At 34.3% G+C, this 25,647-nt stretch overlaps 1 protein-coding gene across 2 annotated transcripts in view; it reads right to left on the bottom strand.

Moving 5' to 3' along the window:
* TBC1D32 (TBC1 domain family member 32) overlaps positions 1-25,647 on the bottom strand; it is a 175,936-nt gene that overhangs the window by 101,562 nt on the left and 48,727 nt on the right. Inside the window, exons 15-18 of one of the 2 annotated variants that reach the window (XM_043963629.1) lie at positions 6,886-7,028; positions 5,954-6,081; positions 3,325-3,475; positions 2,545-2,627 (exon numbers count right to left, since the gene is read on the bottom strand). In XM_043963629.1, the coding sequence (XP_043819564.1) occupies positions 2,545-2,627; positions 3,325-3,475; positions 5,954-6,081; positions 6,886-7,028 (505 nt within the window). Of the gene's footprint in view, positions 1-2,544; positions 2,628-3,273; positions 3,476-5,953; positions 6,082-6,885; positions 7,029-25,647 lie in introns of both variants that reach the window. The other variant, XM_043963628.1, reaches the window with a different exon arrangement.

Here is a 25,647-nt window from a genome sequence, read left to right on the forward strand (position 1 = left end):
GGCCTGGAAGTGGTTTTATGTTTTCATAATCTCAGAAGATGAATGGAAAGGAACCAGAAAGGAATGAATAAAGGGGGAAACAGGAAGAAGGGTAGGGAAATATATTTCACATAATTAAGGCACAGAAGTAGAAGATATATTATTAAGGAGAAAGGTGTGGGGGAAGTGTCAGTTGACATTTGCTTTCATCATAACTAGTGAAAGAAGAGAATAAATACAGAGAGTTGGGTACAAAAATACATTTCACTCAAGAGGGAAATGAAGGAGAAAGGGGAGAGGATGAAATAAGAGGAAGGGTAAATTAAGGGAGTGATTATTATTAAGTGAAACTTTAACTAAGGAATGTGGCTATTAAAAAGTAGTATATACAAGAAGAAAGAATAAAAAATTGAGTATATGATGAGCTAAAGAGAAGAGGAGCAAAGGCAGACTGTACCCAAATAAGAGTAATGGTGCTAAGCACACTCCTTTCTTCTTTATAAAGAGGGGATGGAAAACGGAAGGAAAATTATAAGAGAAGAGAGTACAGAGAAATGTACAATTAACAATAATTACGGTGAATGTTAGTAAGGGGAACATACACATAAAAATGAAAAGGAAGGCAGCATGGATTAGAAAGTAGAATCCAATAATATGGTGCTTACAAGAAACACACATGAAACAGAAACACTGAGAATATTTTTTAAAAGAAAGATTGATAAAATATAATTTATTATGATTCAAATAGAGTCTTTAAAAAATGCAAGTTTCTAGGGGCACCTAGGTGGCGCAGTGGATAAAGCACTGGCCCTGGATTCAGGAGGACCTGAGTTCAAATCCAGCCTCCGACACTTGACACTTACTAGCTGTGTGACCCTGGGCAAGTCACTTAACCTCAATTGCCTCACCCCCCCCAAAAAAAAATGCAAGTGTCTCAATCATTATCTCAGAAAAGGAAACAGCAAGAGAAGAGAAAATAGGTAGTATGTCAGAGATTACAAAAGTGGAAACATTGAGATTCAGCAACTGATTCAATATATAGGGTAAGGAAGAGTGGAGAGTGAAATATAATACTGAAATTATGAACCTGAGACATTAGAAAGATGGTAGTGCCTTTGTTCAAAATAAGGAAGTTTAGAAAAGGGGAGTGTTCTAGGGGAAAAATAATGAATTCAGAGATTTTTGGCAAAACCAATATGAATTAAATGTATTGTCGTATGAGGTCAACACACTTTGTATTTTTTGGGGGGGCAGGGTAATGAGGGTTAAGTGACTTGACCAGAGTCACATAGCCAGTAAGTGCCAAGTGTCTGAGGCCGGATCTGAACTCAGATTCTCCTGAATCCAGGTCCAGTGCCTTATCCACTGTGCCACCTAGCTGCCCCCGCACACTTAGTGTTTTTAAGTTTTTCTTTGTTACAAAGGATTATTTAATTCTGGTATGTGTGTGTGTGTGTGTGTGTGTTCCTGCATATGACAGATACATGGTAGAGGGTAGGGAGAGAGGGAAACACTTCCAGAGGTAACAAAAAAAGCATCAACAAAATGTATTTTTAAATTAAAATTACGAATATGAATAATTAAAAGAAACATGAGAAGAAACACAAGAAGTGAGAAAACCCGGGGGCAGCTAGGTGGCACAGTGGATAAAGCACGGACCCTGGATTCAGGAGTACCTGAGTTCAAATCCGGCCTCAGACACTTGAAACTTACTAGCTGTGTGACCCTGGGCAAGTCACTTAATCCCCATTGCCCCGCAAAAAAAAAAAAAAAAAGTGAGAAAACCCAAAGAGTAATATGCACAGTAACTATATCTATGAAAATTAAATCAACAATAACCAAATGATTAAAGTTCTAGTTAAAATACACTTATTTTAAATGCACAGAAATGTTACAAATGGGATTTGTTGTTCAGTTTCAGTTGTGTCTGACTCTGTATGACCCCAATTGGGGTTTTCTTGGCAAAGATAGTAGAGTGGTTTGCCATTTCCTTCTCCAACTCATTTTACAAATGAGGAACTGAGGCAAACAGGGTTAATTGACTTTCCTAGGGTCACACATCTAGCAAGTGTCAAAGGGCAAATTTGAATTCACGAAGATGAATCTTCCTAACTTGAGATCTGGAACTCTATCTAGTACACCACCTTTGGAATAGGTTATATAAACAAATTCTGTTACTACCTTGTGAAGGTTAAGATATATGTTCTCTTTATTTTGTTTTGTTTTTTTTCCTAGATCTGAATATAATAGAATTTTGTCTTTGTTTTTCCTAGTTTTCTATGTAGTTTGTATGCTTGCTGATTAAAGTTAAAATAAAATTTATCTGGAAAAAAATTGCTCTTACCTATTCTATTTCAATTTTAGGGAAGTCATTAACTATTGTACAAACAACAAAATAAACAATTTCCTAAGCTAATAATGTAGGTAAACCAAATGTTCTTATGAAAAAGAATCAACTTCCACACATATTTTCTTCTCTTTGTAAAGACTTTATGGTAGAATGCTATTATCTGCTTATTTTTAATCACTATATGAAATATAAACACATAAGTCTCTAATACTTACATGTTTTGAGACTCCTGGCTTACTGAGGAAATAGAATCAGAACCTTCAACAGGAGTAGGAATTCTTTCTGAAAGCAAGCTAGTCTATAAAGATAAAATTTTACATTAATTAGAAATGTTATTATTAATATGTACTGCTCAAAAGTGAAGTTTTATTAAAAATTAAAATATTAATAATATCTCCTGAACTAATTTTTCAATTAATTTGATTATCACGTAGAACCCCTTGCAAATTACTGCACAAACTACAAAACTAACTTATCATCAAGAATTAGAAAATAAAGGATGATTTTTTCTGACCACAGTAGGGTTGTGATGTGTATCAGCATATGGGGAGAAAAAAACAATAGCATATAATGAATGAACTTCACTATACAGTCAGATCTCAAATATTTCAACATTAGCAAGGAATTATTTGAAATGCATTGAAAATCATTTATTGGAATATTTGAGATCTGATTGAATAGTGAAATTCAATCATTTTATACTATTCTTTTTTTTCCTTTCCATATGCTCTCATTTTAAACAATGCTCTGCCAAATCCATTTGCATGAATGTTACCTGTATTAATAAATCTCCCCCATCACAAATACTCATCCTAATAAAGAAACTGCTCAAAGTGCTCAGTACAACAAAATAGATTATGGAAAAAATAATACTAAATGTACTTGAAAAAAATATTTTCCAAAGTGTCAACAAGTTCTAATAAAAAAATAACTATCAGAGTTACCTTTTTCCATGCCTTAGCAATAGAGTCATGCAAATTATAAGGAATTAACACCTGAAGACCTTCACAGGTGCTATACATCTGGCGGCACACTGAAATGAAAGCTCCTTTAACCACAGGCAACAGCTCAGATCCAGAAAAAATAGAAATATCCTCATCAAGAAGCTTCTTTGAAAACTGGGCAATTAAATGAGCACCTGTGGGGCTAGAAGAGAATACCATGAATCCTGACTCTTCATTCTGAATTTTTGAACAATTTTCCGAATGCCAAAAGTCTAACTAGTACTGTCTCATTAACCCTATTCTATCCTTCCTCAGGACTCTTCATATTACTGACCCTGCCCTGTCTCTATGGCAGTGACGTCCAAAGTATCAGAAGCAGGATACAGGAGAAAATTCAGGGAGAAGTGACAGGAAGGAGACTAAGAATGCAGTCATATATAAACATGCTTTACATTTGGGGACAGAACATTATTTCCCAGTTCCCTTTACTCAACACTTACCCTATTTATGGTACTTAGTTTTCCTGTACAACAATCAGAATCGGGGTTAGAATTAGAAATGGCTCTCCTCTACTTCACTATTGTTGTTTGTTGTTGTTTAGTCGTTTTCAGTTAGGTTCAATTCTTCCATGACCCCAGTGAGGTTTTCTTGGTAAAGATACTGGAGTGGTTTAGAATTTCCTTCTCCAGCTCATTTTACAGATGAGGAGACTGAGGCAAATAGGGTTAAGTAACTTTCTCAGGGTCATATAGTAAGTTTCTGTAGTTGGATTTAAAATCAGGTCTTCCTGACCTGATTTCCTTTATCCACTTTTTGCAGTTAATCCTATGAACATTTCTTAGCCCCTTATAATAACTTCATCATTCAAATGAATTATTCTTTCAAAAGTGCATTTTCTAAGTCCTCATCTATTTTGACCTCTTTGCAGCATCAGACACTGGTGACCACACTCTACTCCTATGTACTACCACCAATCTGGATTTTCATGACCTTGCTTGGTTCTTCATCTGTCTTCATTGCTCCATCTCAATATGTTTTGCTTGATCATCATATATATTCAGTACTTTAGGTAATACTCTACCACTAGATGCTCTCCTGACCCCTGTTCACTTTCTATACTCTCCCATTTACTTAACCAAGACCAAAGAATTCAATTACCTTTGCACAAATGAATTTTTCTAGCCTCCTTGTTCTGAGCTTCATCCTACATTACCAAGTGACTTTCAAATATTTCAAACATGATATACTGTAGGCATCTCAAATTCAAATCAGTGACAATAAAAATCACTTAACTTTTCCACCAAATGTTGAGCTTACATATTTCAGCTGAAGGCGCCACTATCTTCAAGTCACCAGGGTTTACAACCTTACGATCATTTTCAATTCCTCACTCTCCTTCACTTCATGTATTCAATCAATTGTTTTTTGTTTCAGCTCCCACAACATATCTCATACCTGTCCCCTCCTCCTCAGTGATATGGCCACCACTCTAGGTCAGACACTCAATACTTGTCAACTAGACTATGACAATAGCCGGGATTGGTCTTTCTGCTATGTCTTCCCTCTTTCCAATCCATCTAACAAACAAATGCCAGAGTAATATTACTAAAACACAGATCGAATCTCATCACTCCCCTGCTCAATAAATTCTTAATAGCTCCCTATTGCCTTTTAGGTCAAATAAAAGCCCCTCTAATTGGCATCTGAAGACATTTATAACCTGTCTTCACCAACATGTCAGCCATATGACACACTCTTGATGAAACCAACCTGGTTTCTTATTAGTCCTTCCACACAACATTAAATCAACTGTCTCCGGGACACTGCACCAACTATTCCCAAACCTTGAAAGATACCTCCTTCTCATTTCTACTTTTTAGCTTCTTTCAGAACAGTGCACAAATGCTACTTCCTACAGGAAGCCTTCCCGCCAGAATTACTTTGTATTTATTTTGCATGTAAATGCATACATACATCCTCCTCCTCCTCCTAGAATATGAGCTCCTTAGGAGCAGAAAATACTTTATTTTTGTCTTCATATGACTGGTATGGCAGGTGGGCAAACAAAGGGCTCCCCTGGTATCCTCATGATGTGGAAAACAGGGCAGATGGGCCCCCGCAAAATGGGTGGCTCCCTGGAGTGAATTTTTGGAAAAACAGACAAAAGTTACACAGGATGGGCAGGCATGGCTTGCTATCCATATTGTCAGAAGGAACTCCTACATTAATGAAGTCAAAGATCCATTTGAATATTTGATTATTTTCAGCAGTTTTCACAGTTCTTGGCACAAAGTGACAATAAATAAAATGATTATTTATTGAGTGGTAGATAGGATTATTTCCAAAAAGAACAACTGGGTACTAAATAGAAATTACTACAAACATTTTAGAAGTCCCCAGTCTATGGTAAGCCCCACTTATTGCAGTTAATCCCATGGTTATATCCATTCCCCAGCTATCATCACACTAGAGCTGCTGCCATATCACACTTGACAAAGCCTTGATTAGAGCTCTTCTTTAAATTATCAAGTGTGCAATGGATGATCAAGATCCTTTGTCAGCCATGGCATAGTTCGTCAGGTATTTTTTCATTATAACGTATAGTAGTAGCAATTTTTTAAAATGAGATCAAAAGAGCTAAAATTACAAGATGAAAAATTATAAAAAGGTAATTGCTTACTTTTCATCCTGAGAAGAGTTCATATTTTCTCCATAAAGAAGTAAAAAAAGACCTTCTTCCACAGAAGCAATTCTTGCCAAAACATCAGCTATATGAATTAGAGCTATTTCAGAATAATTTGGAGCAGCCTATATATAGATATATATTAAAAAAGTAAATTATAATATTTTCTTTCATGCTTATGATTCATTCAACCCATATACATTAAAAATGGCAGGGACAAAGTCATATCTATATAATGATAAGAGGAAGTTTATTTTGCTGCCTACAGATCTGAACAAAATTTAAAAATAAATGGTAGTCTATTGCCAAAACAGGACTGATCCGCATAAAAACAAAGATATCCATTATTTAATCCAAGTTAAGAAATTATTATTTATTAAGACAGATAATATATATCTCATTCATGATGCTAGAAACCATTTCATACTTTCTCTTATTCATTCTTGCTCTTTCATGCATCAGTTGCCAACTAGTCTCATTTGTATGTAATATCTTCCAACCCTTCTTTGTCATCATTCTTCTGTGTATATTCTTTAAATGCTTCACTAGCAGTTCTTTTTTTTCTTAATATTTCTACTATTGTCCCCTTTTTACCCATTCCCCAGCTATCATCATAATTGAATGGTTTATTAAATATTTTCACAAGTCATCAGCCATATAAGACTGATCAAAATAAAAAGCCAAAACACTTAAAATGTTATATGTAATTTTGTTAAGCTAGTGTATCAACATTCTGCATAAACTGATACTTGTGTACTATAAATAAAAACTCTATCAGCATAAAAATTTTTATTTTGGGAAATAAATGAATTACAAAGAAATATTTCAAATGTACCATATTATAAAATGAAGCAACTTTTGAATGTCCTCACCAATTCCCAATAGGTTATCAATAGATCCTCTGAATGCATTTAGTAAAGCATACTAACCTCAGTTTCTTTCATTAAATTATGAATAGGTTCAAGAAATGCATCTATCACTGTGCTCTTAAATAGACACTCAGTTGCACTCTCTTTTTGATCACACAGTATCCGTAGTACTTCAGTCACCAAACTTGCCGGAGAATAGTCCTCTGATAGATTAAACATAGTAGTTTTTTGTGAGATACAATTCAACAAACTGTATAATTAACAAGTTTTAAAGATGGTGTTAGAGATACAAAAAGGAAACAACATGGGATATTCCAAAAATCTTAATGAATCTTATTATATTTTACTTAGTACAAATTTCTGCACTAAGAATTTTGGAACATTCTGTATATATTCTCTACCTTCAAATAAATAAAAAAAAAGCCCAACTTTTTTTTCTTGTTCAGTCATGTTTTTAGTCATGTCAGGACTCTTTTTTTTTTCTTTCAACAAACATTTATTTTATTTTCCATTTACATGTAAGGGTAGTTTTCAACATTCATTTTCATAAGATTTAGAGTTCCAAATTTTTCTCCCTCCCTCCCTCCCTTTCCTCTCCCCTCCACAAGATTGCAATCAGGTTATATATGTACAATCCACAAGTGATCTTTTTATCAGTTCTTTCTATAGGGGTGCCATAGTATGCATTAGTTCCTTGGGATTGTCTTGGATCATTGTACTGCTGAGAGTAGTTAAGTCATTCACAATTACTCATTGAACAACACTGCTATCACTATGCACAATGTCCTCTCAGCTCTGCTCACTTCACTATACATCGATGTTCATTAGTCTTTCAAGGTTTTTCCGGGATCATCCTGTTTGTCATTTCCTGTAGCACAAGTCCAATCCACTAAAATCATATAACACAGCTTTTTCCATCATTCCTCAATTGATTGACATTCCCTTGATTCTCAATTCTTAGCCTCCACCAAGAGTTGCTATAAATATTTTTTGTACAATTTTTCCCCCTTTTCTTTTTCATGATTATTATTGTTAACTGTTTCCCTTCCATCCTATTCCCTTCCCCATAATATTTATTGTATTATCCATCTTCTTTCATCCTATCACTCTTCAAAAGGGATTTGCTTCTGTCTGTCCCCTGCCCCACTCTGCCCTTCCTTCTTTTGCCCCTCTCTCTTTATCCCTTTCCCCTCTTATTTTCCTGCAGGGTTATAGAGATTACTCCACCCAATTGAGTGTGTACATTATCCCCCCCCCCCAGCCAATTCTAATGAGATTGAGGTCTTTGAGCCAATTTTGATGAGTGTTAGGATCATTTACTGCCCAGATTAAATAGATTACTCCATCCAGTTGGGTGTGTCTGTTAGTCCCTCCTTGAGGCAGCTCTGATGAGTTTAAGGTCTTTGAGCCTTTTCTAATGAGTGTAAAATTCATTTACTGCCCTGCTCCTCTCCCATCTCTTCCCCCACTCCATAAGCCTTTTCCTGTTTCTTTCATGTAGGATTTCATCTCTGCCCTTCCCCCTCCCCCAGCTGAGAGTGGGGCAGCTGAGAGCATAAGAAGCTTGCATCAGTGAACCCTGTGCCCCAGGAGCAGAATTCAACTTTATAAGTTTAAAAATAGCCTATAACATGAACAAGAAACAAAAAAGGACCCTTACCATTGACAACTTCTACGGTGAAAGGGAAGACCAAAACTCAAACTCAGATGAGTTTGTCAAAACGCCTGTAAGTGAAGACTCAAGTGGGAAGATGATCTTGTCTCAAGACCAAAAAGCCTTCTTTGAAGAGCTCAAAAAGGCTTTTAAAAACCAAATAAGAGAGGTAGAAGAAAAAATGGAAAAAGAAATGAGAGAAATGAGAGTTACACTGCAAAAACAAGCACAAAAATTGACTGAGGAAAACAATTCCTTAAAAAATACAATTGGCCAAATAAGAGAAAAAAAATGGTCAAATGGGAGAAAAAATTGGCCAAATGGAAAAAGAAGTGCAAAAGCTTACTGAGGAAAATATAGCCTTAAAAATTAAAATTGAAAAAAAAATTAAAATTGAGCAGATGGAAGGTGATAACTCCACGAGACACCAAGAATCTGCCGAGCAGAATAAAAAACTGAAAAAATAGAAGAAAATGTGAAATACCTTATTGTAAAAACAACTGACCTGGAAAATAGGTCCAGGAGAGATAATCTGAGAATTACTGGATTACCTGAAAGCCATGATCAAGAAAATAGTCTAGACACCATATGCCAGGAAATTATCAAGGAGAACTGCCTTGAAATTGTAGTATCAGAGTATAAAATCATCATTGAAAGAATCCACCGAACACGTCCTGAAAGAGACCCCAAAAGGAACACTTCAAGGAATATTGTAGCCAAATTCCAGAATTATCAGGTGAAGGAGAAAATACTATAAGCAGCCAGAAAGCAACCATTTAAATACCATGGAGCCACAGTCAGGACTGCACAGGACCTGGCAGCTTCAAAATTAAAGGATCGCTGGGCTTGGGATAAGATATTCAGTTAGGCAAAGAAGCCTGGATTACAACCCATGATCAACTACCTAGCAAAACTGAGAATTCCCTTTCAGAGGAAAAGATGGACATTCAATGAATTAGGGGACTTTCAAGGCTTCCTGAGAAAAAGACCAGAAGTGAACAGAAAATTTGATATCCAAACACAAGACTCTAGAAAAATATAAAGAGGTAAACAAGGGACGAGGGGAGAAAGGTTGTTCAATAATGTTAAACTGCATGCGTCCCTATGAGGGAAGATAATACTTTTAAATCTTGGGATCTGTATCTCTGTTAAGGTATTATTATTAAATCAACATTGATGTGATGATATAAAGAAACTTAAGGGGCAGAATAAAAGATGACTAGGGGGAGGAGAGGAAGAGGGAGGTGGAATGGGGTTTATTACATCATATGAAGAAGCACAAAAAGAACCTATTATAACAGAGGGAAAGAAGGGAGGGGTGGGCATTGTTTCAACCTTACTCTTGTTCAGGGAGGAAATAAAATACACTCCCATTTGTATAAAGAAACTTAGCTTACTCTTTAAGGAAACAGAAGGGGAAGGGGAAAAACAGTGGTATTGATAGAAGGGATTGCAGAAGTGGGGGAAAAAGGGGCAAGAAAAAGAAGGGCAGCTGATAAAAGGGAAGGCAGATTAAGGGAGGCAGTAGTCAGAAGCAAAACACTGGTCAAATGGAATAGGGTGAAAGCAGGGAAAAAGGAGTACAAAGAAAGGGGAAAAAAGGTGGAGGGAAATGTAACAATTGGAATGACGCCTCCTGTTGGAGACTTAGTGTAGGAAAGCTGCACCAAGAGGAGAAGGCGCCTGAGAGCAAGACATGTGGCTTTTCTTTGGCATCAGGAAGTGAGATTTGCTTGTGGGAAGAATGGGGGCAAGACTGGCACTCTTGCTTGCTTTCACAAGGACTCTCATGGAGAGTGGAGCAGAACTGTAGCTCCCCAAGACAGACAGCTGAATCTAGACTGCTTTCTCTTTCTCTTCACCAAATTCATATTCTCCTTAATAAATGATTAAAAGTCTAACTCTTGCTAAAGCTTATAATTTATTGGCGACCACTCATTAGATATTTTTGGACAGACTAGCTAGAATTTTAGCCCCTTACAAAAATAAACAGTTAATTTTAACTGTGAATGTGACTGGGATGAACTTTCCCATAAAATGGAAGTGAATAGCAGAGTGGATTAAAAATCAGACTCCTACAATATTATGTTTACAAGAAACACATTTGAAGCAGAGAGATACACACAGAATAAAGGTAAAAGGCTAGAGCAGAATATATTATGCTTCAGCTGACGTCAAAAAAGCAGTGGTAGCAATCCTTATCTCAGACAAAGCAAAAGCAAAAACAGGTCTAATTAAAAGAGATAAGGAAGGAAATTACATCTTGCTAAAAGGTACTATAGATAATGAAGTAATATCAATACTAAACATATATGCACTAAGTGGTATAGCATCCAGATTCTTAGGGGAGTAGTTACATGAGACTAGCTAGAATTTTAGCCTTTAACAAGTACATGACACATACTCAAAAGTTGTTCATGTATTACAGCAAAAAAAGCTCATAGTCAAATGTAGAAAGGCAGAAATAGTAAACGCATCCTTCTCAGATCATGATGCAATAAAAATTACATGTAATAATGAGCCATGGAAAGGTAGACTGAAAATTATTTGGAAACAAAACAATCTCATTCTAAAGAATGAGTGGGTCAAACAAAAAAATCTTAGAAACAATCAATAACTTCATCCAAGAGAACAACAATAAGAAGACAACATACCAAAATCTATGTGATGCAGTCAAAGCAGTACTTAGGGGAAATTTTATACCTCTAAATGCTTACATGAAAAAGAAAGAGAGAAAGGAGATCAATGAATTGGGTATATAACTAAAAAAGCTAGAAAAAGAACAAATTAAAAATCCCCAACTAAATACTAAATTCAAAATCCTGAAAATCAAAGGAGAAATTAATAAAATTGAAAGCAAGAAAACTATGGAACTAATCAATGAAACTAAGAGCTGGTTCTATGAAAAAAAACCTACAAAATAGATAAGCCTTTGCTTAATTTGATTTAAAAAAGGAAAGAAGAAAACCAAATTACCAGTATCAAAAATGAAAGGGGTGTTTTTACCACCAATGAAGTGGAAATTAAAGCAATAATTAGGAGCTATTTTGCCCAACTGTATGCCAATAAATTTGATAATCTAAATGAAAGGGATGAATATTTACAAAAATACAAATTGTCCAAGTTAACTAAAGAGGAAATAAAATCCTTAAATAGGCCCATTTCTGAAAAAGAAACTGAACAAGTCCTCAATGAACTCCCTAAGAAAAAATCTCCAGGGCCAGATAGGTTTATAAGTGAATTCTACAAAATATTTAAAGAACAATGAATTCCAATACTATACAAACTATTTGGGAAAACAGATGAAGAAGAAGTTCTACCAAACTCCTTTTATGACACAAATATGGTATTGATACCTAAACCAGGCAGAGCCAAAACAGAGAAAGAAAATTACAGACCAATTTCCCTAATGAATATCAATGTAAAAATCTTAAATAAAATATTAGCAAGGAGATTTCAGCAAGTGATCACCATGATAATACACTATGTCCAGGTGGGATTTATACCAGGAATGCAAGGCTGATTCAACATTAGAAAAACTATTAATATAATTAACCACATCAATAACAAAACTAACCAAAATCATGTGATTATCTCAATAGATGCAGAGAAAGCATTTGACAAAATACAACACTCATTCCTATTAAAAACACTACACAACATAGGAATAGGTGAAAAGCTTTCCTTAAAATAATAAGCAGTATCTACCTAAAAACATCAGCAAACATTATATGTAACAGGGATAAGTTAGAGGCATTCCCAATAAGATCAGAGGTGAAACAGGGATGTCCATTAACACCTCTATTATTTAATATTGTATTAGAAATGTTAGCTATAGGAATAAGAGAAGAAAAAGGAATTAAAGGAATTAGAATAGGCAAGGAGGAAACAAAACTTTCACTCTTTGCAGATGATATGATGGTATACTTAGAGAATCCTAAAGAATCAACCAAAAAGTGTTTGAAACAATTAACAACTTTAGCAAAGTTGCAGGATATAAAATAAACCCACATAAATCATCAGCACTTCTATACATGACCAATAAAGCTCAGCAGCAAGAGAAAGAAAGAGAAATTCCATTTAAAATAACAGTAGACAATATAAAATACTTGGGAGTCAACCTGCCAAGACAAACCCAGGAACTCTATGAACACAATTACAAAACACTTTTCACACAAATAAAATCAGATTAATGTAACTGGAAAAAATATCAATTGCTCATTGATAGGCCAAATATAATAAAAATGACAATTCTACCTAAATTAATTTAACCTATTCAGTGGTATATCAATCAGACTACCAAAAAATTATTTTATAGAGCTAGAAAAAGTAATAACAAAATTCATCTGGAAAAACAAAAAGTCAAGAATATCAAGGGAATTAATGGAAAAAAATGCACAGGAAGGTGGGCTAGCCATACCAAATCTGAAGCTATACTATAACGAGACAATCATCAAAACTATGTGCTACTGGCTAAGAAATAGAGTGGTAGATCAATGGAATAGGTTAGGCACAGGAGACACAGTTTTAAAAGACTATAGTAATCTACTGTTTGATAAACCCAAAGATTCCTGTTTCTGGGATAAGAACTCAGTATATGACAAAAAGTGATGGGAAAACTGGAAGATAGCATGGTAGAAACTAGGAATAGACCAACATCTTACACCTTATACAAAAATAGGGTCAAAATGGGTTCAAGATTTAGACATTAAGGGTTATACCTTAGATAAATTAGGAGAGGAAGGAATAGTTTACCTCTCAGATCTGTGGAGAGGATAATAATTTATGTCCAAACAAGAGATAGATAATATTTTGAAAATCAAGATGGAAGACTTTGATTACATTAAAAAGCTTTTGTACAAACCGAAGCAATGCAGCCAAAATTAGAAGGGAGGCAGAAAACTGGAAAACAATTTTTACAGCCAGCATTTCTGATAAAGGCCTCATTTTTAAAATATATAGGGAACTAAAACAAATTTATAAGAATCCAAGTCATTCCCCAATTGAGAAATGGTCAAGGATATGAACAGGTAGTTTTCTTATGAAGAAGTCAAAGCTATCTATTGCCATATGAAAAAAGGCTCTAAATCACTATTGATAAGAGAAATGCAAATTAAAATAACTTTGAGGTACCCACCTCACACCTATCAGATTGGCTAATATGACAAAACCAGAAAATAATAAATGTTGGAGAAGCTGTGGAAAAATGTGAATACTAATGCATTGTTGGTGGAGCTGTGAACTGATCCAACTATTCTGGAGAGCAATTTGAAACTATGCGCAAAAGGCTATGGGACTGTTCATACCCCTTGACCCAGTAGTACCACTGCTAGGTCTGTATCCCAAAGAGACCACAGAAAAGGGAAAATGACCCACGTGCACAGAAATATTTATAGCAGCTCTCTTTGTGGTGGCAAACAATTGGAAATTGAGGGAATGCCCATCAATAGGGGAATGGCTAAACAAGTTGTGGTATATGAATATAATGGAATACTATTGTGCTGTAAGAAATGATGAGCAGGGGAGCAGCTAGGTGGCGCAGTGGATAGAGCACCGGCCCTGGATTCAGGAGTACCTGAGTTCAAATCCAGCCTCGGACACTTGACACTTACTAGCTGTGTGACCCTGGGCAAGTCACTTAACCCCCATTGCCCCACAAAAAACAAAAAAACAAAAACAAAACAAAAAGAAATGATGAGCAGGAGGAGTTCAGAGAAACCCAGAAGGATTTACATGAACTGATGCTGACTGAGAGGAGCAGAACCAGGGGAACATTGTACGCAGTAACAGCAACATTGTGTGATGAACAATGGGGATAGACTTGGCTCTTCTCAGCAGTGCAACAATCCAAAACAGTTTCAAAGAACTCATGATAGAAAATATACTCAACATCCAGAAAAAAAACCAACTGTGAATTATGAATGCAGACTGAATCATACTGTTTCTACTTTTGAAATGTTTTTTTTTCCTTCTTATTTGAGGTTTTTCCTTTGTGTTCTGATTGTTCTTTCACAAGATGACTAATGTAGATATATGTCTGATGTGACTCAACATATACAACCTATACCAGACTGCTTTCCATCTTGGGGAAGAGGGAGGGAAGGGAGGGGGGAGAAAAGAAAAATGTGGAACTAAAAATCCAGTGTAAACAAGCATTGAAAACTATCCTTATCTGTAATAAGTAACTGGAAAATAATAAAATAATTTTTTTTAAAGTGAGTAAATAGTACATGTTTGATAAATTAGATAAGACAGATGAGGAAACTGAGATGTATATAGAATGAATTGGCCCAATTTAGGCAGATGAGTTGTTCTGTCTAGAACCCAAATCTCCTGACTCTCAGCCTGAAATTCTAAGCATAATAAATTTTGCTGGATTATTAGTCAATATGTATAGAAAAATTAAGGAAATATATGGAAAACACATAAAAGTTTATATTTCTCTGCTGTAAGAGTATCTACAGATAAAATCTATGAAAACAGAATTTTAAAATACATTGTCAGGGGTGGCTAGGTGGCGCAGTGGATAAAGCACTGGCTCTGGATTTAGGAGTACCTGAGTTCAAATCCAGCCTCAGACACTTGACACTTGCTAGCCGTGTGACCCTGGACAAGTCACTTAACCCCCATTGCCCCGCAAAAAAAAAAAAAAAAGATACATTGTCCTTTTCTACTTTTGGAAGTGTCAGAGAAATCTATTGTATTGAAAATGTTCTGAGCAATTAAGTTGTCCAGCATTTATTCACTTGAATTATTTTCAGGATTTTTGCCAAGAAGTGACACATACACAAAATTCATTTGACTGTTTAAAAGTTGCACTCTCACAACTTTTTCAAATATCCAAAGGAATGTAAAAGTCATATAAAGAAAGCTCAGTTCTTGCAGCAGCCTTACAAGTCAATTAACTACAGTTAAAATCAATGGAATTTTAGTGAAAAAAAAAAAAGAATTTCTTATAGCACATATTTTTAAATGAGATTGTGATGTCTGAACTTTTAGATTTCAATAAAGATTGGCAACTTGTCAAACTGTTCTAAAGATCATATGGAAGGAAGAAAAGATGGCAAATGGCAAAAATTAAATATCATCATAGTCATCACTTAGAGTTATATTTTATTTTATTGGTTGCAAATCTATACTTCACAACAACCCTATGAAATAAGTAATATAATTATTTTTAGCTCCAATCTAGGCTAAGTCCAAAGTGACATGTTTTCTTATCTTTGTATAATTTAAATATGGATAAAAATGAAAACTCATGAATAGGAAAGGTAATAAATGAGGGACATATAGTAATATCAGATAATTCTGAAGCCTCACACCTATATGTCATGAAGGAATTCTTCAGTAGAGGTAAAATATTAGATTAAACATCACCAAAAAAAATTAAAACTTTAGATACAATAAAGAACTGGTGAGAGACAGAGGAATCAAATCAGACTAAACTGTGACACTAGCCCATTAGGTAATTAGAACAAAGGAAATTCCTGGTTGACCTAATAATCTGCAAAGGAAAAACCAAGTAGATAAATAATAGCCAATGAACAGATGATGAGATACAGTCTGATGAATTGCACTCCAATGTACCAGCACATATATCTTGGATAGGGACTACAGATGTAAAATGACCTAACTTCAGAAGTAAACAAGTGAAAGACAGTGGATCTGATTGCATTTGTGAAATTTGGCAACACTGTGAATGATCTCATGCTGCTCCTTTCCACAAGTATTCACCTTTTTTAATGCTAACATTTTCCAGGTCAGGCTATAATATGCCTGCAAATCAAGTAATACTGAAATCTCTGAAAAATCAGTTTCAAGTAACCAAAAGAAAAGAGAAATATAAAAAAAAAGAGGTAAATAGGCTATAGTTCAACACCAATGCTAAATTGCATATAAGAAGTGTGCATAAAAGAAATTATCAGGGACACGAATGTCTAGAAAAGGTTGTGCAATTATGAAGAGCCATGGACAGCCTAGTAATTACACTAGTAACCAAAAAACATTAAGAGACCTAGAGCAAAGTTTCTCAGTGTCATCCATGGACCCCTAGGTGTCCCTGAAACCTTTTCAGGGGGTCCAAAAATCAAAGCTATTGTTCATAATATTAAAATTTTATTAGCATATTAAAATATTCCTCTTTTTCTAATATATATCAGTGTGAGGATAAATTTTAATCAAATACTTGAGTATAATTTATATCATAATAGACTTAATACAAGAATAGATGTGAGAATTCAGCTGTCTTCAATTACACCAGGAATTAAAGAGGTTTGCAAAAATATGTAAAACATTTCCCCTCTTCTCTTCAATATTTTTTGGAAAACAGTAATTTTTTCTTAAAAATCTGTCATTGATGGGTGCAGCGAGGTGGTGTAGTGGATAAAGCACCGGCCCTGGATTCAGGAGTACCTGAGTTCAAATCCGGCCTCAGACACTTGACACTTAACTAGCTGTGTGACCCTGGGCAAGTCACTTAACCCTCATTGCTCTGAAAAAAAAAAATCACTTTTGGTCATTGGGGATTGACTGGCATTTTAAATGAATGAATAGTATGTTAAAATTTTATCAGTTTTATTTTCTAACACAATATTGATAGTTACAACATAAACAAAAGATTGGGGGTCAATTTTTAAGCATAACAAGAAGGAAGTTAGGGAAGTGAATAAAATTACACAATACAATAATCCAAGACAAACCCAAAAGAATAATGATGAAACATACTATCCACCTCCAAAAGAAGAACTGATATTGATGGAACAGACTGAAGCATGCTATTTTTCACATTCTTTCATTAAGTGACAAATATGATGATGTTTTGCATGATCATATATGTATAACCCATATCGGATTGATTGTTACTTCAGGAAGTGGGGAGGAGAGGAAATGAAGGAGGGATAGATATTGGAAAAGAAAACGTAAATAAAAATGTTTAATCTGAAAAAAACTGAAAATGGTTAAACTAGCACATAAAAAAAATTCTGGAAAAGTTAGATATGATAGCACTCTGGAGAAAATTGAATGGGAATAGAAAAGAATATACATTTTTTGCTGCAATACATGGCACCTACACAAAAACTGACCATATATTAGGACATAAAAAATTCAGGTCATAAAGCAATTAAAAATTATATTCAATAATGGACAATTGAAAAAGATTAAAAATTTGGGGCAGCTAGGTGGCGCAGTGGTTAAAGCGCCGGCCCTGGATTCAGGAGTACCTGAGTTCAAATCCTGCCTCAGACACTTGGCACTTTCTAGCTGTGTGACCCTGGGCAAATCACTTAACCCCCATTGCCTGCAAAAAAAAAAAAGAAAGAAAGAAAAAGATGAAAAATTAATTAGAAATTAAATAGTCTGATTCTAAAAAAACAAGTGGGTCAAAGAGTAAATCACAGAAACAATTGATAATTTTATTGAAGAAAATGACAATGAGACAGTATATCAAAATTTATGGGATGCAAAGCAGTACTTAGGGAAAAATCTGTATCTCTGCTTATATCAATAAAATAGAGAAAAAGCAGATCAATGAAGTAGCTTGCAACTAAAAAAAACTAGAAAATGAACAAATTAGAAATTCCCAATTACATATCAAATTGGAAATCTGAAAATCAAAGGAGAGATTAATTTTCAAGTGTAAAGTGGTCCTGAAGTCAAAAAGTTTAAGAACTATTTTTTAACCAAGAAGAAAATCTATCAACTGGGTTGATCCTCCCTGCAGGATTTAAGAAAGGACATAGAGAAGGCAAAGAGACAGCATGGTGTAGTGGATACAGTCCTGAATTTATGCCTTACTAACTGTATGACCCAAGGACAAATGACTTCATCTCTGATCATCAATTTCTTATTCTGTAAAATAGGGATAACAGAGTCATACTTATCTTACAGGATCATGAAAATCAACTGAAATAATGTATATAAAGATTTTGTAAAATTTAAAGTCTTATAAAATTGTCAATTATTACTATCAGAATTCTGAAGGATGAAAAGGGGTTGATGGGTTGTGATCTATCATGTGTGATCATATGGCTGAAATCACATTCATCAAAGCAAGTATAATGTGTACCAATTTAAAATGTCTTATAATTCATAAACTTAACTGTGTATATGCTACAAAATTAGACTGATAGTTAAAGTATCACACATTGCCTATCATCATAGTGATAGAATGCCTATCTTGTGATAATTTAACTTTTGTTCTTTAAACAAAAACATTCTCAAGGTAGGTCTTCTAGAGAAGGCAAGAGTTGGTAATGTCCCCATTACTACTATGTTAATGCTAAAATTAACTCTAATTCTGTATTTCAACCCAAGAAGGTACAGGACAAGTTTTAGAAACTGACTGAAGAAATCTACTGGTTAGAGAAACTACTTCAGAAGAGCACAAAATTCTTAGATTAGTTAAATTCTCTTGCTATACTTTTAAATAACAGAAGAAGCAAATACACAATTGGGATCAGATCACTAATAATAATAAATCTTTTTTTTTTTTTTTTTTTTTTTTTTTTTTTTGCGGGGCAATGGGGGTTAAGTGACTTGCCCAGGGTCACACAGCTAGTAAGTGTCAAGTGTCTGAGGCCGGATTTGAACTCAGGTACTCCTGAATCCAGGGCCGGTGCATTATCCACTGCACCACCTAGCTGCCCCAATAATAAATCTTAATCTGCATAGTTTTACAATTTTCAAGGCATATTCATCTTATCTCATTTAATCCTCACAACAGTCAAGTGAGATGGAGAAAAGGCAAGTATTATTCTCATCTTCTTATTTTACATATGAGGAACTAAGCTTCAGAGACACAGACACATAGATATTAAGTGTCAGACCTAGGAATGGAATCCAGGATTTTTTTTTTCTTTTCTTTTTTTTTTTTTGGTGAGGCAACTGGGGTTAAGTGACTTACCCAGGTCACACAGCTAGTAAGTGTAAAGTGTTTGAGGTTGGATTTGAACTCAGGTACTCCTGACTCCAGGGCCGGGGCTCTATCCACTGCGCCACCTAACTGCCCCGAATTGAGGATTTTTGATGCAAAACTAATGTTCAGGGGTTTTTGTTATTGTTGTTTTTTGTTGTTTTGTTTATGGTTTTTTCCAAGGTTTGGGGGGTTTGTTTTGTTTTATTTTGTTTTTTACCAAGATACTGGGGTTGATCTATAGCAGATACCATGTGGTTCTGTTCCTAATTAATCCTACATGAAATGAAGTCTACTGCAGGCACTTGGGTGAGAAACAAGAATGGTAGCATGTTAATTCATTTTTCCTACCAATATTACCTCAATATAACAAAATTCATCTTTAAAGAGAATTAAACAGTTTTAAACATTTCTACAATAATTTAATTGAGAAATTAAAATGACATACTATAAATCCAAAAAAACAAATATTAAGAGAAAAAATTTGTAATCTGTTGGCACAAGGCATAACTAGATTAAAATGAATAAAATTGTAATTGTTAAGAATGACAATTATTAGTAATAACTGACATATTATCACTCTTCATAATTGAAAAAGTTTTACAAAGATAATTATATTCAATCTTCACAATCAGTGAAATAGGCAAGGTGAGTACTATTAATTATCCTTATTTCACAGATAAGAAAACTGAGCCTCAAAAGTAGCACGGTAACATCACTGGATTGAAGAAACTGGGTTTAAATCTCACACAGTACCTTGCACATAGTAAGTGTTTAATAAATTCATTATCTGCTCCCTATTTTCTATCATTCACAGAAATCTATCTTCACTAGATGACTCCCCATCCCTTGCCATTTGTCTCAAGCATCAGCTATACTTTCTCCCATGCCCGTAAAAATACCACTCCTATAAGGGAGTTGGAATACTCCTTACCCCTGCTTTCAGAATCTTCCTTTACCATCACTCAGAAAACAATCCAGGTCACATTGGATGTGGTCTACTGGACCTCAAAGTATTCTTTCTTTCTCAAAGAATTTAGAATGTTGCTCATTGTCTTCTCTTCTCCAACTCCTGCCTTTGTACTAGAGGACTTCAACATATGTGTAGATGCTACCTCAAACACAATAACCTTTCAGTTCCTCAATCTCCTCAAAACCCATGACTCTTCCATTCCACCTCAGTCACATAAAAGAAGAGTCATGTAATAGCTATGAATTCCCTTTCTTTTCTTAACCCTAAAGTTAACTAACTAGTTCTGTTCCATACTGTCATCAACTCTTAAATATTTCACCTCTGGTGTCACTGATCATTCCTTCCTTATCAAATCGAACTCTGAATTACTCCAACCACCTGCTACCTCCTCACATCTTACTCGAATAATGCCTTCTGGATTTGGATGAAGTTATATAACCATTCAGTTTAGATACAGTACATCTGTATGTTAGCTAACCTCAATTAGGCAATTTGTTCACCCCTACCATAAATTATTGTTTATCCTATTCCCTATATAGGCTGTCCCAAACCTTTTTTTTTTTCCTCAAACCTCCCACACCTCCCTCTTTTCTCTCAGCTGAGAAATTCACCTCCCACCCTTTGCCATGAGCTCCCTCTTATTTTCTTTCCTTCCTCTTAAAATCCTTTATCATCACCTGCTCTAAGGTTATATCTAACTATACATTTATGATCATAAGGGATTTGCCTAAGATCAACACAGGAAAGAAATATGAGAGTCAGTACTTGAATTCAGGCCATAGACAAAATCCACTGCCCGTTACAAAACTGATACAGTAATATTATCATAATTAAGAACTTCAGTTCTGTAAAAATTGTAGGTGGAAAAGATGTTGAAGGATGAATGTTCCAGCAACATCAAATGCTGTGTTGTGTCATGGGTGCTGAGTTGGATGTGGAGATAAGATCCTAGTTCAAATCCTCACCTAAGATACTTAGCTGTGTGATCCTGGGCAAGTCATTATCCCTTACTGACTCCCAATTTCATCATCTTTAAAAGGGGGATAATTATAGCAACTCAAGTTATTTCTGCAAGGGTCGAATGAAATCATTTGTGAAAAGCACTTTGTTAACCTTAAAACACTATATAATTTTGCACAATTATTATCTGAAAATTTTTTAAATAGTCTAGAAAAAAATACTAAGAATACTAAACAGAAAAAGTGCTCACTGACTTCCCACATTTAAATTTTATAACTAAGAATAAGCAGGCACTTTGAAGGCAAGTAACTTGCTCTTGCTTGGATAACATAAATGTTAGTCTAAATCCTTAGATAAAATCAGACTTTAGGTTTCAATAGTCTACTGTGGACCCACTGAACCAAAATGCTACATAAACAATTCAAATTGATTTTACAGTGGGTGAATCTGATAAGTTTGTGGTTCATTTCCATGTTAAATTTCTATGACTCTCTTTTTTGGAAATTCAGGGAAAAAAATACAACTTGACTACAGCTTTGATATAACATACAAAGCAAGTCAATGAGTTAGGGGATGGTATCCTATGCTTACTGGATGACTTAGAAACAGATCTATTGTGAAACTTGTATTTATATGGTAATCTTCCTTCTTTGAAGCTGATTGCTTAGGAACAGCAAGGGAATAAGTGAATAGCCAAAGATAAAGTACTGAACCTTTTTTCTAAACTGGGAACAAGGTCAAAACTTGAAGAAAGGAATAACAAAAACAAATAATATGTAGATGCATTTGAAATCTATGAAATCTATCTGAAAGTGATAGATAAACCTTGTACTGGCAAATTTTCCAACCACAGAGAACAACTAACAATTAACAAAACTGAATGATTCGATTTACATATTCCCCCATTTCTTTTCCCTACCAGGGATGAAAATAAGGGGAGCCAAAAGAAGAAGCAGGCAAAAAGAGGAAAAATGATTCCTAATAATTCCCAAATGAAATCAATTCCTAAATACTGAGAGTAAAATACGTATTACTTAAACAGTAATTAAAAGGAGATGCAGTATTCAAAACCTAGGAAGAAACTATGATACTGGCAATCCATTTAATATAGAATAAATACTCTTTAAATATTATTAACATAAAATTTACAAAAGTATGACTACTTAGAATGATTTGAATTACAAAAATCTGTTTTGTTTCACAACACTATATACACACATATGGGCATAAGTATACAAAGTAGGTGGAGAGATAGAGAGCTCTATTAACCAAAATTCAAGGTTAAAAGAGGTTATAGGGGATGGTTTCATTTCCTCATTGCCTATTCTTATGCCTTCAATTTCTTCTTTTATTTCTATAGCAAGAATTTCCAGTACAATAGTAAATAATAGTGATGACAATGGACATCTTTGCTTCGCCCTTTATCTTATTTGGAAGGCAAACTTACTAGTTTACCCTCATTAAAGATAATATTTGCTCTTGGTTTTAGATAGATATTTCTTATCATTTTAAGAGAGGATTCATTTATTCCTAAGCTTTCTAGTGTTTTTAATAAAAATGGGTTCTATATTTGTCAAAAGGTTTTTTTTTGCATCTATTGATGTAATTTTATGATTTTTGTTGTTTTTCTTATTGATGTGGTGGTTAGTTATGCTGATATTTTTCCTAATATTGTTCCACTCCACCTTCATAGTATAAAGCCCCCCTGGACACAGTGTATGATCTTTTTTTCTTTTATTATTTTTCAGTTACATATTACATATAAGGATAGTTTTCAACATTTGTTTACACTGTATTTTTAGTTCCAAATTTTTCTTTTCTCCCCACTCCCTTCCCTCCCTCCTCCCCAAGATGGAAAGCAGTTTGATATAGGTTGTATATGTACAGTCACATGGAACATATTTCTACATTAATCATCTTGTGAAAGAACAATCAGAACACAAAGGAAAAACCTCAAACAAACAAAAAAAAACAGTCTAAAAGTAGAAACAGTATGATTCAATCTGCATTCATAATTCACAGTTCTTTTTTCTGGATGTTGAGAATATTTTCTATCATGAGTTCTTTGAAGTTGTTTTGGATCATTGCACTGCTGAGAAAAGCCAAGTCTATCACCATTGTTCATCACACAATGTTTCAGTAACTGTGTACAATGTTCTCCTGGTTCTGCTCCTCTCAGTCAGCATCAATTCATATAAGTCCTTCCAGGTTTCTCTGAACTCTTCCTGCTCATTGTTTCTTACAGCACAATAGTATTCCATACAGTGTATGATCTTTGTGATATATTGCTGTGATAACATTTCTAGTATTTTATTGAACATTTTGCATCGATATTATGAAAACTCTATAATTTTTTTCTCTATTTTTGTAGTTCCTGGTTTAAGTATCAAAACTTTTTTTTTCTTTTTTTTTAGGGCAATGTGGGTTAAGTGACTTGCCCAGGGTCACACAGCTAGTAAGTGTCAAGTGTCTGAGGCCAGATTTGAATTCAGGTCCTCCTGAATCCAGGGCTGGTGCTCTATCCACTGTGCCACCTAGCTGCCCCATATATAAACTATTTTTAAAAATAGATAATAAAGTAATCCTACCAAAGCCTTCTATCATAAGAATATTGTTTTGGCAGCAGCTAGGTGGAGCAGTGGATAAAGCACTGGCCCTGGATTCAGGAGGACCTGAGTTCAAATGTGGCCTCAGACACTTGACACTTACTAGCTGTGTGACCCTGGGCAAGCCACTTAACCCCAATTGCCTCACCCCCAAAAAATATATATATAGTTTATATAGTATTGGAATAAATTATTCTTTAAATTTTGGTATAATTCACTTGTAAATCCACCTGCCCCTGGGAAGCTTATTGGCTTGTTCAATTTCTTTTTCTAAGATAGGATTATTTAAATATTCTATTAACTCTTCTGCTAACCTGGGCAATTTATATTTTTGTAAATATTCATTGATTTCACATAGTATTTCAGTATTTTTGGCATATAATTGGGCAAAATACCTCAATAATTGCTTTAATTTTGTCTTCATTGGTGGTGTATTCACCCTTTTCATTTTGTATGCTGGTAATTTGTTTTTCTTATTTCTTCCTTTTTTAAAAAATAAAAATAGCCAATGATTTAGCTATTTTATCATTTTTTTTTTGTTTTTCATAAAACTAGCTCCTGGTTTTATTTATAACTTCAATGTTTTGTTTTGTTTTGTTTTACTTTCAATTTTATTAATTTCTCCTTTGATTTTCAGGAGTTCTATTTTGGCATTTAATTGTGAATTTTAAAATTAATTTTTTTCTAGTTTGTTGTTGTTGTTAATTCAATGCCCAAATCACTGACCTTATCTTTCTTTTGTTGTTGATGTAAACATTTAGGGAGATAAATTTTCCTTTGAGTAATGCTTTGGCTGTATCCCAGGTATTTCAGCATGCTGTATCATTGTTGTAATTCTCTTTAAAGAAATTGTTTCTATGCTTTGCTCTTTGATCCACTCATTCTTTAGGATTAAATTTAGTTTCAAATTCATTTTAATCAATGATTCTAAGGCCCTTTATTGAATGAAAAATTTTTATTGCACTGTGGTCTGAAAAGGGTGCATTTAATATTTCTGCTTTTTCTATATTTGTTTATTTGGTTGTAAGATTTTTCTGCCCTAATACATGGTCAGTTTTTGAGATGATGCCATGTACAATTTAAAAAAAAAGAAAAAAGATATAGCCTGGTTTTTTTCCCATTCAACTTTCTCCAGTGGTTTATCATATTTAATATCATATTTAATCTTAGAAAAGATTTTTTTCATTTCCTTAACTTCTTTATTATTTTATGGTTAAATTTATCTAGGTCTAAAAAAGGAAAGTTGAGGTTCCCCACTAGTATAATGTCACTATTCTCTTTCTTCTTGTAACTTGTTTTACCTTTTCCTTTAAAAGTTTGGATGTTATGCCAGATGGTGCATATGTGTCTAATGTTGATAATTACTTCATGTCGATGGTAACTTTTCAGCAAAATGTACTTTCCCTGCTTTTCTCTTTTAATTTGGTCTATTTTCATATTTTCCTTGTCTGAGATCATAATTGCATCCCCTGCTTTTTTAACATCAGCTGAAACACAATATTTTTGTTCCAACTTTAATTGTGTCTTTCTGTTTCAAGTGTATTTCTTGTAAGCAATAGGATTCTGGTTTCAAATCCATTCTGCTATCTGCTTCCATTTTATGGGCATGTTCATTCACTTAATATTTACCATTATGATGATTTTCTCTCTACTCTCCTTTCTTCTGTTTATCCATTTCTCTCTCTCTCTCTCTCTCTCTCTCTCTCTCTCTCTCTCT

This window comes from Dromiciops gliroides, chromosome 4, assembly GCF_019393635.1.
Source record: "Dromiciops gliroides isolate mDroGli1 chromosome 4, mDroGli1.pri, whole genome shotgun sequence".
In the NCBI taxonomy this organism is placed as follows: domain Eukaryota; kingdom Metazoa; phylum Chordata; class Mammalia; order Microbiotheria; family Microbiotheriidae; genus Dromiciops; species Dromiciops gliroides.